The sequence below is a fragment of the Sarcophilus harrisii genome, chromosome 3, assembly GCF_902635505.1.
Source record: "Sarcophilus harrisii chromosome 3, mSarHar1.11, whole genome shotgun sequence".
In the NCBI taxonomy this organism is placed as follows: domain Eukaryota; kingdom Metazoa; phylum Chordata; class Mammalia; order Dasyuromorphia; family Dasyuridae; genus Sarcophilus; species Sarcophilus harrisii.
In genome coordinates, this window is record NC_045428.1 from 41,762,372 (window position 1) to 41,780,753 (window position 18,382).

The 18,382-nt window shown below is 39.4% G+C and overlaps 1 protein-coding gene across 1 annotated transcript in view; it reads left to right on the forward strand.

The window, feature by feature from the left end:
• CLRN1 (clarin 1) overlaps positions 1-3,969 on the forward strand; it is a 46,145-nt gene extending 42,176 nt beyond the window's left edge. The window contains exon 3 of the mRNA XM_031957771.1: positions 2,218-3,969. Coding sequence (XP_031813631.1) covers positions 2,218-2,483 — 266 coding nt within the window. The 3' untranslated portion in view covers positions 2,484-3,969. The remainder of the gene's footprint in view (positions 1-2,217) is intronic.
• The last annotated feature ends 14,413 nt before the right edge of the window (positions 3,970-18,382 follow it).

Consider the following 18,382-nt stretch of genomic DNA (forward strand, 5'->3'; position numbering starts at 1 on the left):
ATAGAATTTAGGACAAATTGGACAAAAGACCCCTATTTTTCCTCAGTCCACTAGAATCCAGACCATTCTACTTTTTATCCACCATCCCCAGGCTGTGAATTAAACAATTACCAAGTTCAGAGAATCACCAAATTTCAGAGTAGCAGAAATTTCTGTGGCTCTCCAGTCCAATTCGTACATGACAAACAATTCCTTTATTTGACACTGTATTTAGGTTTTGCTCAATGGCTCCAATAAGCAAGAACCCTTCATTTCCCACAGTGTCCCATTCACTTTGGCTCTCATAGTTAGGAAGTTTCTCCTGACATTGAGCCTAAATTACCTTCCCCATACCCATTGCTCCTAGTTCTTCTCTCTGAGACCAATCAGAATTAGCTCAATTCCTCTTCCATGCAACAGGTCTTCAAATGCTTCCTTCCCACACATACATACACTCCACACTTCTCCAGACTCAGCAGCCCTACTTCTTCCAACGCATGCTCCTGGAGTATGAATCTGAGGTCCTTTATCATTCTGTTTGACTCCTAGCTGATTGCCAAGATAGGAACAGAAAGAGGTACAACACTGTCTCTTGTACTCTTTGACTCCATCCTCCCATCATGTCTGAGAAGAATGTGGCCAAATGAATTTTGGGGGAAAAAAGCTTTGATTTTTCAAGATATCAAAAGCAATTCTTTTAGTTCAAAGCATTGTCTCAATATAGAGATATTTCCCTTAACAAAGCTGCATTTTTGAAACAGTTAACAACTTGAAAAGGAAACCAAGCTTGAATTTTCTTTATAAGTGCAGAAGAAATACCTGGATTTCACATCCTTGTAAAAATGTGTCTTCACTGCATGGCCCAGAGAAGGCATTTGTGGAAAGAAAGCAGCAATCTTTTTTTCTGCAACTTTCAAAGGATAAGAGAGGACGCATCCTATTGTTATTGTTAGTTGTAATCTTAATGCAGAACAATTCTGGTTTTCAGCATGAAACACAAAATGGTTAAGCCTGTTTTACAAGGAATTATATAAGTATGCTCTGAAGAAGTGAGAAGTGAATTTTCAAGGGAAGAAATGGGTTTTCCAGAGAGGTGGTGGGATTCTCACTCCTACCTTGGCTGTCTTCAAGTAGAAGCCCAAGTTAAAGGATGCGGGAACTTCTTTTTGGGATGGGTTGGACTAAATAACCATTGAGGGTTCCAGCTCCCAAATTTTTGTGAATCTATGACTCAGGGAAATTTTGTTATCCAATTATTTTTAAAAATTGTGGTTGAGTCAATAGGACCAATAGAAAAGTAACAGATTTGTTTGGGACAGTTTTTCTTCTCTCAATTCTCCTGTATAGGCTATCTTGTATTTTCATACTTTCTGTATCCAATTCCCCCACCACCTAAAACAGTTCATAAGAAAGAATAGGAAGGAAGGAAAGAAGGAAAGAAAAAAGGAAGGAAAGAAGAGAGGAAGGAACAAAAAAGGAAGGAAGGAAAGAAGGATAAAGGGGAAAAAATAATGAAAGGGAGAAATAAAAAGGAAGGAGCCAGGGAGGGAGGAAGGGAGAGAGAGAAAGAGAGAGAGAAACCTTCATAGCAAATATTCATAGTCAAGAGAAACCAATGCCTCCATTAGCCATGTCCATAAATCTAAGTATCCTTCTGTATTGTGAGTCCATCATGTCTCCTTTAGGAGACAGGTAAAAGACTTTCATCTCTGGTCCTCTGGAATCGTGGTTAGTCAGAGCTCTATGGTCTAATTTTTTTTTCTTTGCAATGTTGTTTTCTTTATCAAATTGTTCCCCTAGTACTGTTCATTTAAATCTGAATCAGTTCATACACTCTTCCCAATTTCCCTCTGAAAAGGTTCGTTTTGTCATTTCTTATGGCAAAATAATATTCTGTTCCATTCATATGCTCTCATTTGTTTAGTCATTCCCCAACAAGTGGACACTGTTGATGTCCAGGGTTTTTGCTCCTTTGAAAAGAGCTATTATAAATATTTTTGTACATATGAATCCTTTTCCTTTTCTTCTCTTTTTTAGGGTAAAAGCCTAATAGTGGTATTTTTGGTTTAAAGTGTCTCTTAAGTTTTGTTTTAGTGACTTTCTGAACATCGTTCCAAATAAAACAAGTATTTTCTTAATTTTTACTCTTTCCCCCCATTCTTCTTAGGCCCAACTGGCCATCAGGATTGAGAAGTGTTCGCTAATCTCCTCATCTTGTTTTTTTTCTCTTTGTTTCAGGCTCCTGTGGTGGTCTTGTTATGATACTGTTCGCTTCTGAAGTAAAGATGCACCATCTCTCAGAGAAAATTGCAAATTATAAGGAAGGGACTTTCATTTACAAAACTCACAGTGAAAAATACACCACCTCCTTCTGGATCATTTTCATGTGTTTCTCTGTGCACATTTTGAATGGGCTTTTAATCCGGCTTGCTGGGTTTCAGTTCCCTTTTGCAAAATCTAAAGACTTTGAGACTACTAGTGCAGCAGCAGATCTAATGTACTAAAAGCTGAATTATTTTTTTTTATCATTGTCCACATAAGGAAGGAGGTGTCCTCGGCTCCTGGCAGTTCTGCACAAAAATTAGATCTAAATAGGTTCAAACTAAGAAAATACATATTGACTGGGGACTTTGGGGGCAAATGGATATTTTCTACACTAGCAAGGGAAGAAAATAAAGGTGGCAGAAGGAAGAATATGGAATGGGGAAAGGGACGCTTTAAACAGCAGGAAGCCATTTTCCCCCCAGGTATTCAAAGGAAATTGTGAACTAAAATAGGTGAAAAAATGCTCTCTGCATAAATCAAAGGCTGATAAAAAGTCTCTTTTTGCCATGAGGGAATCAGAAAATGTCTGCTTTGGGAAGACACATGCCGATCACAAAGTTGATTTTTGATCAAGGCAATCTATGGATGATGCATGTATCAGCAATCAGAGCAGGAAATGAGAATCTTTTTTAAAAGACAGTCATGCAGTAAATAAGCAGTTTTTATGTTGGGGGGGTAGGGAATATATCAACAGATTTGACAAAATTTGTCTTGATTGCAGCTAATTCAGTTATCCTGCTTTCTGGTTTGGAGCCTTTACGCCCTGAAAAAGACCAGAAGGAAGAAACCCAGGTTCTCCAAGAAGCCAAGATATAGAAAAAGGATGTTCTTTGTATAAATCAAAGGCTGATGAAAATCTCTTTTTAAACCAATGGACGGTTTCTGGGACTCCTGATTTATCTTCTACAACTGACTTGTGTTGGAATTGGAGAAGCTCAGTCAGAAGGGAGGCTGTCTCATGCCAGAACAAGAAAGCCCCTCTGCCATATCCAGAACAAATCGCCGTCCATTCTCTCCTTGAAGACCTCCCAAGAGGAGAAGCCCATGGGATTCAGAGGTGGCTGATTACATTTTTGGATTGCTCTGTTGGGAAGTATTTTTGCTTCTTTTTCCCAGACAGCAAGACTAAATCTAAATTACAATTTCCACCCACTACTTCTCATTCAGCCCCCTGGGGCCAAGCAGATCAAGTCTATTATTCTGTGTTCTACCACATGCTAGCCCTGAAATGGACTTTAGAAATCATTTAATTCAAGCTCCTAATTTTTCAGATGAAAAACTAAAGGTGAGGGAGATAAACTGACTAAAGATAATAATAAAGTCTAGATCTGGAAGAGACTTCAGAGACTGTCTAAACTCCCTCCTCCATTTTTACAAATCAGAAATCTAGACTCAGGAAGCCCAGATCACTTGCCCAAGCGAAGGCAGCAGGACTTGAACCTAGGTTGGTTTATGAGAAAGCCAGTACAGTTTCCAAGCGCCTTAGGGAGAATGACTTGTCAGGGACCATTTCAAAGTACTGAATGCTATCATATACCATAGACCCCTCTGAATGTCAAATGATAATTGTTAAATTCTGAAATTATACTGCCGCTGTGTTGTAGACTTCTCTTTCATCTGAAAATCTTATAATAAAAACAAATCAAGATGTTGTCTGTTATACATTTTAAGGGGGGGAAAGATGTACAAGGTCACCTGCCTCACTTTCTCCTCCAGAGCCATCTGGGTCCAGTGGCCAGAGATCAGAACAACTGGAGACAGCTCGAGATGCAGCGAGAGACCTTTTAAGCTAAGTTCTTTGACAGGTCTCAGTTTGACTGAGGCAACACCCATTCAGTGATTCAGGCTCTCGGTATTGTTTGCCCTTCATTCTGAATGCCATTACCTCTCTGATCAGGGATGTAATCTGAGCCTCTGGCTGGAGGGAATACCCCATTCTGGTGAAATCCTAGATCTTTAAATTGTTGCTACTTTTCATGTGATATATGTGGGTATATATATGTGTGTATATATATATATATATATATATACATATATATATATGTATATATATTTCACTATACATCACACACACACACATATATATAATGCTTTAAAATTATAAAAGTCCCATTCATTATCTCATTTGAAACTTATAACTATTCTGTATGGTAGATATTAACCCCATTTCATAGATGAGGAGACTGAGACTCATAGACATGAAGGGATTTGCAGACATAGAGCTAGGAATCATAAGAGGTCGAATTCCACCGTCCAACAATCTATACACTAAGCCATGTGTTTGGGAGCGGGAACCCTCAGAGGCAAGATTAAAATCCAGAACGTCTGGTCCCCAAGGTCCAGCACTGTGCCTCTAAGAAGCATGGATCTTGGGGGTGTGGTGTGATTCATTTTAGTAATGAAATAAAAATAAACATAAAAGCCCAGTCAGCCTAGGCTGAGTGTTCTTTAGTGCAGAAATGGTTCTGTGCAGAACCATTGGCAATTCAAAAGGGAAATAAAAAAATCACATCATCCATTTGGCCTTGGATAATTGGTTTGGGGTCACAGAATTGTTAACTACATCACAGCTCTCTGACCTCCCTCGCTCTCCCAGGGTCTGAAAAATTCCATGGGCTTTTTCCTTTGGAAAACAAGTATTTTTTAAAAATTCTCTAAGAAATGGAAAGAAACAAAAAAGAAAACTCAACAGAGGCAGCTAAACCCTGACAAGCATCTCCCACCCCAGAAATCCACCGCATTGGGCCTAACGCAGGGATGAGGAGGGGTCTGGTCACAAGGCTGAACTGGGGGCCTCTGGGGAGCCTCACTCTGGAGCAGCCCATCCCTCGTCTCTAGGAAAAGGCCTTCTGGGCCGCAGCTCAGCCCGCTCCTTCAATGTGGCAATCCCAAGCGTGGCCGGGTCTCTGCTTTCTTTATTCCAGGTCGGCCCACTGTCAGGGCCTCTCTCCCACCCCACGTGGCTGCCGGCCTTCTCCTATGGAGAGAGGTCCCCCTGCTGGCTTCTGGAGAGCCAACATGGGGGAACCGGGGATATCCATTCATGGATCCCCATGGTCACAAAGACCACTCCCAGAGCCATTGGAGGGGCCACAGGGAGGGGAGAAAGGTGGCCCCCAAATGCCCACGAGGACAATAGTCCTGGTAAGACAGAGCCCTGTAATAACAGCTGCCATTCGCCCGGTGCCTTAGGGTTTGGGGTAAATATGAGCTCATTTAAACCTCACAACAATCCTGATATATCTCATGATGGGATATGACATGATGTCATTCTATGGTACCTATATGGCATTAATCCCAGAAGAAGCCAAGGATTCAAGTCAAATTTGTTAAATATTGAATGTGCCTTCTACGTCCGAGACCCTGGGGATGCAAGGAAACAGTCCCAGCCCTCGAGGAACTTATGTTCTCCTGGTCCCTGGGGACAGAGAGATAGGATCACAGATCTGGACCTGGAAGAGACCTCAAAGCTAAGTCCAGAGGCTTTTCACCTTGAGGGGAGAAGGTCATGGCCCCCTTGAATACTCTGATAAATAATGCTTTTAAATGTATAATGTATATATTTAAAGGGATAATTTTATTGAAAAACTATTAAAACATTTTTGAAACAAGTTCATAGCCTCATGTTAAGAACAGCTAGGTGGTGCAGTGGGTGGAGCATCAGCTCTGGAGTTTAAAGCCTCCCCAGACACTTAGTGGCTGTGTGATTCTGGGCAAGTAACCCCTATTTTCCTCAACTTCCTCATCCGTAAAATGGGGGTGAAAATACCTCCCAGAGTTTTCATGAGGATGATCCAAAATAAGATAAGGTAAGAGCTTTTTATATAAAACATCCTAGTTATTCTTGTTAAGAACTCTTATCCAAGTCCTTTTTACACGTTAAGAAACTTAGACGTGAGGTGCACAGATGAAGATATACAAAGAAACTTGAGGAGGGAGAGAAAATCCAAAACACTTCAGAAATCAGAGGAAGTTTCACAAAGAAGGCAGCCCATGAGTCAAGGAAGGGACACAGGGATTCTGAAAATCACAGCCAAGAAAGCCAGATATTGCCACAAATCAAGCAGGAGGATTTCAGGGGGAAGCTTATGGTCAGTTTCTTTTGGCTGGAAGGGAGAATTCGTGAAGGGGAGAAATATGAAATAAGACTGGAAAGGTAATCGAGAAGAGCCATGAAGGTAAAACTACGGTGCTTGTATTTTGTCCTATAATCCAAGGGTCAGCAAAGAAAGCCCGAATCAGGTCGTCTGCCTGGTTTTTAAATATTTAAATAAATGTTTGTTGTATTTTGAAGTGTTCAGTTTCCAAGGTGTAAATGCTCACACTCAAGATTTAACAACCGGCTGTCTAAAGCCAACTGGAGCTGACTCCAGCACATTAATTCCAGGAGTGACCTAGTCCAAGCACAAACTAGATTATTGATCTAATTACTATGTCAAAGAAATTAAGTACCACTTTTATCTACTCCCCTTTGACTTCTGGCATAGTTTATATGTTAGATATTTTCTAGCCAGTTTGAGCTTAATTTTTTCCCTTTCCAATAACAAAATCCAGAACTGTTCTCTCTCAAGAAATCATCCCAGGACATGGGCCATTTTTAGTTTCTGGATTCCAAGCAGTTTTGCCTACATTTGCCTGCTTCTCCCCAAACAAACAAACACACAAACCTGTTCCCAGAGCAACAGAACATCTGTGAAGAGGAGGACAGATGTTCTTATAATTAGGATCAACAATAGCAGATTTTAACAGATTCCTTCCACCACCCACAGGTCCTAAGGGATGCTGGCGAAGGAAAGGAAACCCTCCTTCTCTCCGGGTCCCATAGCCAGAGCATCCAGGAGCTCACAAAGCTGTGTCTCCCCTTGCCTCTATCTGCAGACTAGAATTGAGGCTACTAGGAACAGGAAGCAAGAACACGGTTGTCTCATAAGAGTTGGAACAGTTCTCACTATTTCCTCAAGTTTTAGCCACTCCTTACTGGAATGTAATATTCTCGTCAACTACTCAACCTAGTGATTAATCCTTCTTTGGGGGTTTTAGTCCTTCACCCCAAACTGTTAAACAAGCTACACAGAATAGTTTGGCTTATGGTTTATTCAATTAAAATTAATTTTAATTCCAGGGTTTTACAAGCTCCTTAACATGATTAAAGATGAATTTTGTAGTGGTACAGGGAGCCTCCTGCCAGTATAAAATTCCTTGAGCTATGCCTTGGTCCGGGATCTGCTTTCTCCCTCCAGCCATCCCAGGCTTTCTTTCCTGAATCTTAAGCATCCATTGCCATTTACCCTGCTGCTGCACCCATTCATCCTCTCACCTAGGAAAGTATGCTCTGAACCAGGTCTCCAAACACTATGTTCTATCTTGACTGTTTGACGAAACCATTTCACTCAACCTTAGGACTTCATTTGGGGGCTTAATATCTATCTGGTATGGTTGAGTGATTACAAATACAGCGAGTTTACTGCATTTAGACCAGACCATGTTTCATTATCCCACTCACCCAATGAAATCAATACTGCCATGGCTTTGAAAAGCCATGACAATCACCTACCCTGTGGTCCCATATCCCCGTGACTCCACAGACCAGGCCCTCCAAATTTTTCTTAAGGGGCATCCTTAGTTACAAGCAATACTCACATACTTGGGTTGATGATGCATAAAACCTTCCTTAAGCTCAGCATGTGAAGCAAGCAGTGCAATAATTGCTTTTCCTCTCAATGCACAAAGAAGCCACCACATTTATCCAATTTGTCTACACTGTTAGTGGCTGTTAAACTGAGATTGGAATCCTGTTCTGTCAACTACAAGGTTTGTTTTTTTTTTAACATTATTTTAAAATTTTAAGTTCCAAATTCTCTCCCTCCCTCCAGACTTTCCCCTATCAAAAAGGCAAGCAATATGATAATCTATTATATATATATATATCACAATTTTAAAAGTTATTGCTCTTTCTTTAAAAATGTCCTTTTTTATTATTTATATATTTCTTATACCAATGAGAAAACCATCCTCTGTAGCAAAGAATAAAAAAGAGGGGTGAGAGTTGGAGTGGGATGAGAGTGAGGGATGGGGAATAAGTAGTTCAGCAAAACTAAATAAATCATCAATAGAGTTCTGGTACAGTAATCTGTATCCATAATCCCCATGTCTGAAAAGAACAGAGATAGTTAAGTTCTCATATCTCTCTATTGGGTCCAGACTTGGTCATTATGGGGGAGGGAGGAAGAGAAGGGAAGAAGCAGCTAAGCACTTTACAAATATTAACTCATTTGATCCTTTGAGAAGATTTATAAAGAGCTTCCATATGCCAAACACTGGGCTAACTGCTTTAACAATAAGAAAAAGCAGAAACAGAAGCAGAGGAGGAAGCAGCAAGAGAAGAAATAGAAGAGAGAGGAAGAAGAAAAGGAGAAGATGAAGAAGAAAAAGATGATGATGAAGATGAAGGAGAAGGAGGAGGAAGAGGAGGAGGAGCAGGATGAAGAGGAGGAGAAGGAGAAAGAGGAAAAGTAGAAGGAGAAGAAGCAAAAGAAGCAGGAGAAGGAGGATATGAAGGAAGAGCAGGAAGATGAAAAGGAGGAAGAGTTGGAGGAGATGAAGATGAGCTAATATTTATATATCATTTACTATGTGCTGAGCACTGTACTGAGCAATTTTCAAATATGATCTCATTTGATCTTCACAGTTAGCATGGGAGGCAAGTGTTATTATTATCCCCATTTTACAGATGAGGAAACTGAAGAAGAGATTAAATGATTTGTCCAAAGCCACATAGCTAATAAATGTCTGAGGGCAGATTTGAATTCATATCTTCCAGACTCCAGACCATACCCACTAAGCTATCTAGCTGCCTCTTATGATTACAGTCTTCTATTTCTGATTTTTGTTATTTTTATTCTTCCTATTTACCTTCCCGTGTTCTTTCCATTATATTCTGTCTTATGGCTCTATATGGATAGTAATGTAAGATACGTTATTGTTCAGTCATCCAACTCTTCATGACCCCATGGGTGTAGCTCACCAATACTGTCCATGGGGTTTTCTTGGCAAAGATACTGGAGTGGTTTTCCACTTCCTTCTCCAGTAAAATGTTAAGATAAAATGAAATATAAACTTTAGAACAACATTTTATCATAGAATATCCAAGTCATTTTCCAGACCACACAAATCCATTTGTATTTTTATGGTGGGAGTCATTTAAAGATGAACAAGCCTAAGGTTCAAGGTTTTTGTTTTGTTTTGTTTCCTTGTTTGAAATTTGGCCGAGGCAACAAAACCCACCCTAAATCAAGTGCCCAGAGAGAGGGGGCAGATCCCCTTAGTGCTCTTCTCCTCACTTCTGCAATGTCATCCAATTAACACTTCACAGGGCTGGAAGAACATAGTTATCACCTTGTCACGTGGGAGTTTGATTTGGAAGTGACAAGTTGAACCAGAACTTCGCTGATGGGTCCAGTGTCTCCTCCAAGCAGCTTTGTACAGAGGGCAGAGGGAAGAAAGTGGCCAGTACCCCTGGGGAATGCCAGACCCTGTTGTTACAATGGCAGGGCTAAGATGGCATTTCTGCGTGCTGCAGAAGAGATTTTAAAATAGAACCTCTGGAATGTCACAGACCTCCAGAACGGAGTCTTTACTATAAGAAACACATGAGACTCAGCCTGTGATGAAATAAATAGAATGAAATGCTCAGGCACCAGATCCAGATCCACTTATGGAGAATAATATGAAATCATGCCTTGCCCCCAACAGAATCACCATATGGTGTTGGGACCTAGAGACTGCCTACCTTGCTGTCCCTAGATCCGGCTCTGCCCCAGGAATAATGCCATTTCTGAGCTCCCCAGCGAGCAGGAGCGCACAATCCAAGCAAGCCTTGCCCGTTACTGCGCCCGGCTCACATTACGGGTTTTCGTGTGCTTTCCCTGCGGAAAAAGCTGCTCTAATCCAGAGACGTCTATCCAGTCCACTGCCTTCCGCCCAAACTGCCCATTCTGTATTTAGTAACATCTACTAAAATGGTTGGCTATAAAAGGAGAGGGAAATGGGCAGCCAGCCCCACGGTCCAAACAGCCAACCCCTCCGGCAAAAGTGTGTCCGCTTGTGGGACGCACACACAAGCCGGAGGGATTGTGGCCACCTGTTCAGCCCCTGCCCTGTGCCGTCTGCCTAATCGGACATCTCTCTCCCGGCCAAATCCTAACAACTTCCTGTCCCTCTTCTCCAGGAAACCTCTGTTTGTGTGACCCTTTCCTCGAATCCCCACACTACTTCAGACTTTCAGAGAGGAAACAATCACTGTTGGAGAGAAGGCAAAGAAAAAGCTCCACTGGAGTCTTGCTCGTGCAATATGAGATCAGTTTGTTCATTTGAGTGGTCTGATTCAGCAACTGATAAATGTTCAAAGGATATGAACAAGCAGCTTTCTAAGGAAGAAATCTAAGCTACCAATAACCATACGGGGAGAAAAAGAGTGTTCTGAGTCACTAATAATCAGAGAAATGTAAACTGAAGGAACTCTGACATTCTACCTCTTCCCCATCAGATGGACAAAGGCGATAGAAATGTTGGCAAACTTTCAGGAAAGCAGGCGCATTGTTGCACCATTGGCAGACTTGTGAATTTGTCCCGTCTTTCTGGAAAGTAATTTGGACTGATTTCCCAGAAGTCACTGAACTGTGCATTCTTTTGACCCAGAAATGCCTCTACCTATTCTATATCCAAAAGAGATCAAGCAAAGTCAAAAAGGGCCCATATTTACAAAACATAGTGGCTCTTTTTATAGAAGCAAAGAATGGAAAACCAAAGGGGTCCCCATCAATTGGGAAATGACCCAACAAATGATGATATATGGATTTAATAGATGCTAATGTGCTATGAGAAATTATGAAAGGAATGGTTTCATTGCAGTCTGGCAAGACTTATATGAACTGATGCAAAATGAAGTGACCAGAGCCAAGAAAATAATTTATATGTGAACAACATCATGAAAAAAAAATACAGAAAAAAAACACCCAAACTTTTAATGACTTAAGTCTCTGATAGACTCCGTGATTCCAGAGGATGGGCACCCACTTAGCATGGTACCTACAACACAGCAGGCACTTAAATGTTTATTTTCTGAATGACCAATGATTGCGCTTCCTAATAAAGAAATTATGGTTTCAGGGTGCAGAATAAGACATATTTTGGGGTATGTCCAATGTGGACGGTGGATATTCATTACAAAGGTTTTTTTCTTTTGTGTTAAATGGATGAGGGGAGGAAATAAGGAGGAGAAGAGGAAAAAAAAACAAATTTTAATTGAAACATTTCAATTTTAAAAGATGGACTAATTGACCTATCATTGAAATACAAAGAGCATAGAGATGCAGAAACATATTTGACAAACTGTGAGAATGTGGATAAAGTTAGGGACTAGACGTGATTTAATTGATATGAGGAAACTCCTGGATAAGAAAACTCCTTCTACTAGTTCAGGTCTGCACCTGCTGAAACTTTTAGAAAACTGAGCCAGTATTTGTCAACCTGTATCTTCCTAGTTCCAGAGTCGGTTTTCTGCCTCATGAGTCATACTGCATGTCTCAGGAAACAGAATTATGCAAAAAATGCCCACTATCATACATACCTAACATCTGACTCAATGATACCATTACTAGGCATATACTCCAAGGAAATGAAAGATATGGTCAATACATTGATTTGTTTTAATTAATTATACTTTATTACAAGAGAAATCTGGGATGGGAAAGGTAAAAGGAATCATTGGGAAGCAATAGGATTTTTTTTAAGAGCACCAATATGATATTTATATTCTTTATAAAATGGAGACTCTGAGATCATCATTAAATATCATCCTGTTATGCATTACTCAGCTGCCCTTTGAAAACTCATTAGGGATTTGTATCTCATGAGTTACACATGAAATAAATATTCACCTCTCCTCTTGTGTTCAACATCTTAGCAACACAAATCTACAGGGATTTACATCTTAGAGCAACAAAGGAGACAGCAACAAATTGTTCAGAGATACATGAGTACTTTCCTAAATTCTGGCTGCATTTTTCAATTGAGGAATGACAGAGGGATGAAGAGGCAGAGAATTTTGCTTTCAAAGTAAGAAGATCCAGGTTCTCCTCTTAGACCTGTGAACACATTCATAGGCTTGGGATCAGTGTTCTGGGAGGGAGAGAGAGATTACAATAAGCTTCCAAGAAGTCCTTGGGAGACCCAAGAGTCTGTTCATTCAATAGTCCCAGCTCTCTTTCCTTCTTCCTGGTAGCCAAAGGGAACTTTTATTACTAGAATCCTCTAATGCATCTTCATTGCTACTGGAGAATGACCTATGACTTTGGTGAAAGGGCTGCCCTTAACTTAATAAAGATGGACTCATTGGAGCCATACCCCCAGAAGGTGATCAGCCCACTCTTCTTCACATTAAGCATTAGCATCTGACAAAATCTTCCTCTCCCAGTCTCTCTCCCTTTCATCTAAACACACTCCACATCTTCAATGCTTAATTTTCTTCTCTCATCCTACTCTTTTACTGACCAGTGTCAGTGATATCTGTATCCTTTCTGTTCGTCCTTTTTGTCATTCATATCTTTTCTACTTGCATGCAACTGTGTAACACATGGATGTGTGCAAGTGTATATAGTTGATATGCAAAGCAAGCATCTGAGGGACATTGAGAGACTTATTCAAGATTACCCAGCAGTCAAGAATGAACCCATAGCCTCTGATACCATAAATAGTACTTGATGGTAAGTAAATTATTGAACTTAGGAAGTCAGGAAGACCTTAGATTCTTAGTTGCTGTATGATGCTGGAAAATAATAATAGCTTGTACATATATACCATTTAAAGGTTTGCAAAGCACTTTACAAATATCTCATTTAATCTTCACACCAATTCTGAGAGATAGATGCTATTATTATCTTCATTCTACAGATGAGAAAACTGAAGCAGAGGCACTTGTTCAGGGACACATATTTAATGAAGTGAAGGACAATTTGAACTCAGCGGTCTTCCTAATTCTAAACACTGATCTATTGATTGTATCATTTTCATCTGTTAGTGACTAAACGATCTCTGAAAATTCTTCCACTTTTATAACTATGCTCTTAATTTTCCATGTACCCTGACTTGGAAGAATGAAAGGAAGAATTGCATTTGTGACTTCAAAAGATATAAATACATTAATTTGCTGCTTGGGGAGGTCATCTTATAAACACTATACCGTTGGATGATATATAGAATGGAAACTATCCTGATCCTTAGCTTTGCTAACTAGTTACACAAATGTAGGTTTGGAGCTCAACAGCACATTTGAGATCATCTATTCTACTGATTTTTACCCATTTTGGTGTTGTGAGTTCTTTTGACAATCTATGGAAGTCCATAGATTCCTTATAAAATTAATTTTTAAAAATCATAATTAAAGAAAATGCTAAATTTTAGTTAGAAGTTAGTGAAAATTGAAAGGAGATTTTCCCCTCCATCCCTGAAATCTATCTACAGAGTCCCTGGGGGGAGAAAGGAAGGGATGCCCATAAATCCTAGGTTAAGTATCTCTGATATAATTTAACTATTTTAAAGACAAGTAAATTCAAGTCCAATGAGTTTTGAGTGACTTGCCAAAAAAGTGAGTGGCAAAGCTCAGGTCTTCCAACTTCAAGCTTAGAATGACTTCAGATGTACAATCTTATTGTCATTTTACTTGTCTGACCTCAACCATTTCATTTTAAAATGAGAATGATGGATTAGATGATCTCTTGAGTCCCTTCTAGCAAATTCAGTGATTCTGATCAAATTCTTTACATTATCTGGATGGCTGCTGTCTTGGGATTAATAGAATTATCTCCCCTCTTTTGATTGGGTATTTTTATTTTGTAACTCTGTGTTTTCTTTGCTCAACTCAAAATCATCAGATCTCTGAAGTGGGTAAAACCATATCAATGTGAGAAAGCAGATCATTTGGGGCGGGGTTGAGTTTGGGGTACAATAAAGTAGGAAAACTACACAAAGTCACAAAGGCAGGTTCATTGCCAGATGTAGGAGTAATGAATAAAGAGTGAAAAGGTTTTTTTTCTTCATAATGCCTTTGTCAGTGGTGGGTAAAAAGGATCTGCCTGCTCCCCCCTCAGCTTGCACACACCATCTGTTATTTATATCTGACAGTCTGCAATTGCTATATGCGACCTTTGTTGTTAGTTACCAGGATAAAGCTGTCCGGGACAGTGGGCTGCTCATCCTCCCATTTCTTAGCAGTTGGGTCTATAAAACCCATGCCCATTTAAAGGTGGTGGCTCAGGACATCCCCATCACATGTCACTAAATAGAAATAAATCACTCTCATCCCTGTTGGGAAGAAAGTTATAAATAACATTTCAGGGTAATCTTTCATCACAGAGAGACCATGGTTACTAGGATACATGCAAGACAGTCATGTCATCTGCTATTATTATTTATCCATATGGGTTGGCCACCATCCCTGGTTACCTCTTTTTGGTCTGTGAAGCAGTCCTCATATGTTTAAATCTTGTCTATTTGGCCTTTTGCTATAATTTTAAAAATAAAGGCTGCATATTTTATTAAGCTTAAATGAACTACATCCTTTGGCTATTAAAAGAAGGAATATATATCTATGCTGAATCCATAGAATAGGGGATAAAGCATTATATCTGGACCCCAAGGACCTGAGTTCAAATGCTAAGTCTGATATTTACTCTCTGGGGAACCTTAAGGAAGTTTCCTAATCTATAAAATTAAGGGGTTTGACCAAAGGGCTTCTAAGATTCTTTTCAGCTTTAAATCTATGATTCTTTGACCTCTGAAATATTATGGAGAACCAGAAAGGTATTACAAGATTAGGAAGCGAAAGTCAAGTCAATAAGCATTTATTAATTAAGTACCTTCTAGTTGCCAGTTACTGTGCTAAGTGCTGGAGATACAGAGAAAGGCATAAAACAAGCTTTTTCCTCTTAAGGAGCTCACAGATCAATGAGGGAGACAATCCACCAACCAATATATTTACGAATAGGATATAGGCAAGATAAGTAAGTAATCATAGGGAACAGGCCCTAGCATAAAGGAGATTGGGAAAGGCTTCTTGTAGAAGGTAAAATTTTAGCAGGAACCCAAAGGAAGCCAGGGGGTAGAGATGAGAATGAGAGCTTTGCCAAGTTTGGAAATAAATTAGTTTTATTATATTATTATATATTATATATAATATTATAAATTAGTTAGGAAAAAAAGTTAGGCAATAAAAGGTCTTATGTGAGGGACAGCAAAGAAGAGATCAGTCACTGGATCACAGGACACTTGGAGGGAAGCAACATGGTCTAAGAACTATCAGCCAATGAACTTGACACTGACTTTAGACGTGATTCTATATATTATTTGAATAAACTGTTGGTCAACATCTAGAAAAAGAAGTGATCACAAAAAGCCAATAATATGGGAGTTAAACCAAGCCCAACTCACCTATTTTGATGAGGTTTTTGTTATTATTCAGTCATATTCAACTCTTCACAACCCCATTTGGGATTTTCTTAGCAAAGATACTGGACTGATGTGCCACTTTCTTCTCCAGCTCATTTCACAGATGAGGAAACTGAGGTAAACAATGTTAAGAAACTTGGCCACTTATAAGTCTGAGGTCAGATTTGAATTCAGGACGATGAGTCTTTCTGACTCCAGTTCCCCAGCACTCTATCTATTGCACTGTGCCATGTAGCTGTCCATGTATCACCTAGATTATTAGAATGCTATAGATATTTATTACTTTTGTCCCAAGTATCCCAGGATAATTCTTGTAGAAAACAGAGTATCAGAGTTAGATGATAATACAGTTAGGTAGGTTTGGAACTGGTTGAATGAATGACCCAAAGGGGAGCAATTAGTGGCTTGATGACAACTTGGAAGAAGGTCTCTGGTGGAATGACTTGGAATTATGCTTGGTCCTTTGCTATTTAACATTTTTACCAATGACTTGGATAAAGGTATTTTGGCTGGCTCATCAAATGTACAAATGATAAAAATTTGGGAAAACAATTAGCACTTTGAATTATAGAGTAAGGATCCAAAAAAAAAAATCCCAACAAGAAAGAAAGCACTGGATAGTTATAAGACGACAAAGATAATAGTGATAAATGCAAAGTATTACCACTGAGTTAAAAAAAAAAGTCAACTGCCCAATGGGGAAGACATGACTACAGACAACAGATCATCTCAAAAAGATAGAGGAGAATCTGGTAGCCTATAAACTTAATATTAGCCAGCAGTGTGATACAGGAGCAACCCCCCAAAATGCAATCTTAGGCTACATTCGGAGCGACAGAGGGTTCATGATTAGGGAGACTTAGCCTCCTTGGACTGTAGACTAAAATTGCATTCACTTTTCTGACTCCCATATCACTTATCTGTGGGAGACCAGCTCTTAGGAGAGCCTGGGCTATTACATCAAACAGCTAGGAAATAATCCTTCCATTGTGCTCTGTACTTATTCAGGTTATCATGTCTAGATTTAGTTTCTGCAATTTGAGATATATTCTGAGAAATGAGGAGGGGAAAGCCTCTGAAATGTACAAAGATGTGAAGAACAAGGCTTCTGAGGAAATTTCATAGTTCAAGCTTTTTAATATAGAGAAAGAGGAAAGATGAGAGGGGAGCAATTTAACAGATGTGAAGTTTTTAGTGGTCTTACAGAGTATTTTGAGGGGTTAGTGACCAGTTATTTCTATCCCCACAGAAAAGAGAGATGAAGGAGACTGGCAAAAATTAAAGCATGAAGAATTTAACACAAGCAGAAGGAAAAAATTCCTACTTAATCAAACAATAATAGACTTTGATAAAGACAATGTGGAATCACCATTGTAGAGATTTCCGAGTATGATCATCATCCTTTTTTTGGATGAGAGTACAACAATAACAATAATAGCTGGGGAGGCAGCCTGGTGAAAAAAAGAAATGGATTTGCAGATATGGAGATATTTCCTGGGTGACACTAGTCACCTGTGAGCCACTTAACCTCAGTTTCCTCATCTCTTAAACAGAGGAGATTGGATTAAATCAGGGCTTTTTAAACTTTTTCCATTCACAGCCCCTTTTTATCCAAAAAATTTTTACATGACCCCAAATAAGTATACAAATCACACACATACTGATGATAAATCATAATTTTGCAACCTGCACATTCACTTATGAGACCTCATATGAGATCATAACCCACAGTTTAAGAAGCTTTGGACTAGATGACTTCTAAAGTTTCTTCAGCTATTAAATTAACAATCCTCTAATCCCCATGATGTCATATTTGTGTAACAGTTTACTATACATATTCATATAACAAATGCCATTTGGTTCACATTACAACCTTGTAAAGTAGTCAAGGAAGGTATTATCCTTATTTCATAGATGAGGAAAATAAGACAGAGAGAGATTAAATGGTTTTCCCAAATCATGTAGCTAGGGGGACTGTCACTAAGATAATCAGAGTCATAATGGCAAGTAATAGAGGCATCTTGGAGAAACTCAAGAGCATATGTACATAAATATTCTATATCTATAGTCTATAGTTATGCTGGTTCTAGTTGGCTAATTATGTGGCATATTGGAGGCTCTTTGGTTGGCTGCAAATGCATTCAAAAGGGTCTTAGTTGGGTTTCTCTTGGTTCAGTTCCTTCATTGACAGCATTCTTTGAGAGACAGTGCTGTATAAAGAGTGGTCTTGGGTTTTGTCTCTCTGAAAATAATATGTGATTCCATTAATAAGAGCCTTGGTTCTTTGCATGGGTTCTTTCCTTATGTGATGGAAGTTGGAGACTATGACCTTGTGATTTTCAAAAGGTCAGTAGAGCAAGCCATCTAGAAATCTGGAATTAAGTCCATGTTAGGTTGGGCAGTTAATCTAGTGCTGATGCCCTGAGGAAATAGGAACAATCTCAAGTACCAGGTCCAGAACTGAGACTAGCATCAATACCAAATTTGGATATGAATTTAGTGGGAGATTGTTCCTATTTCCCCAGTGCTATGTAGAAACTCTGTTAAGTCTAAGCCCATTCACCCCAGAGACCAC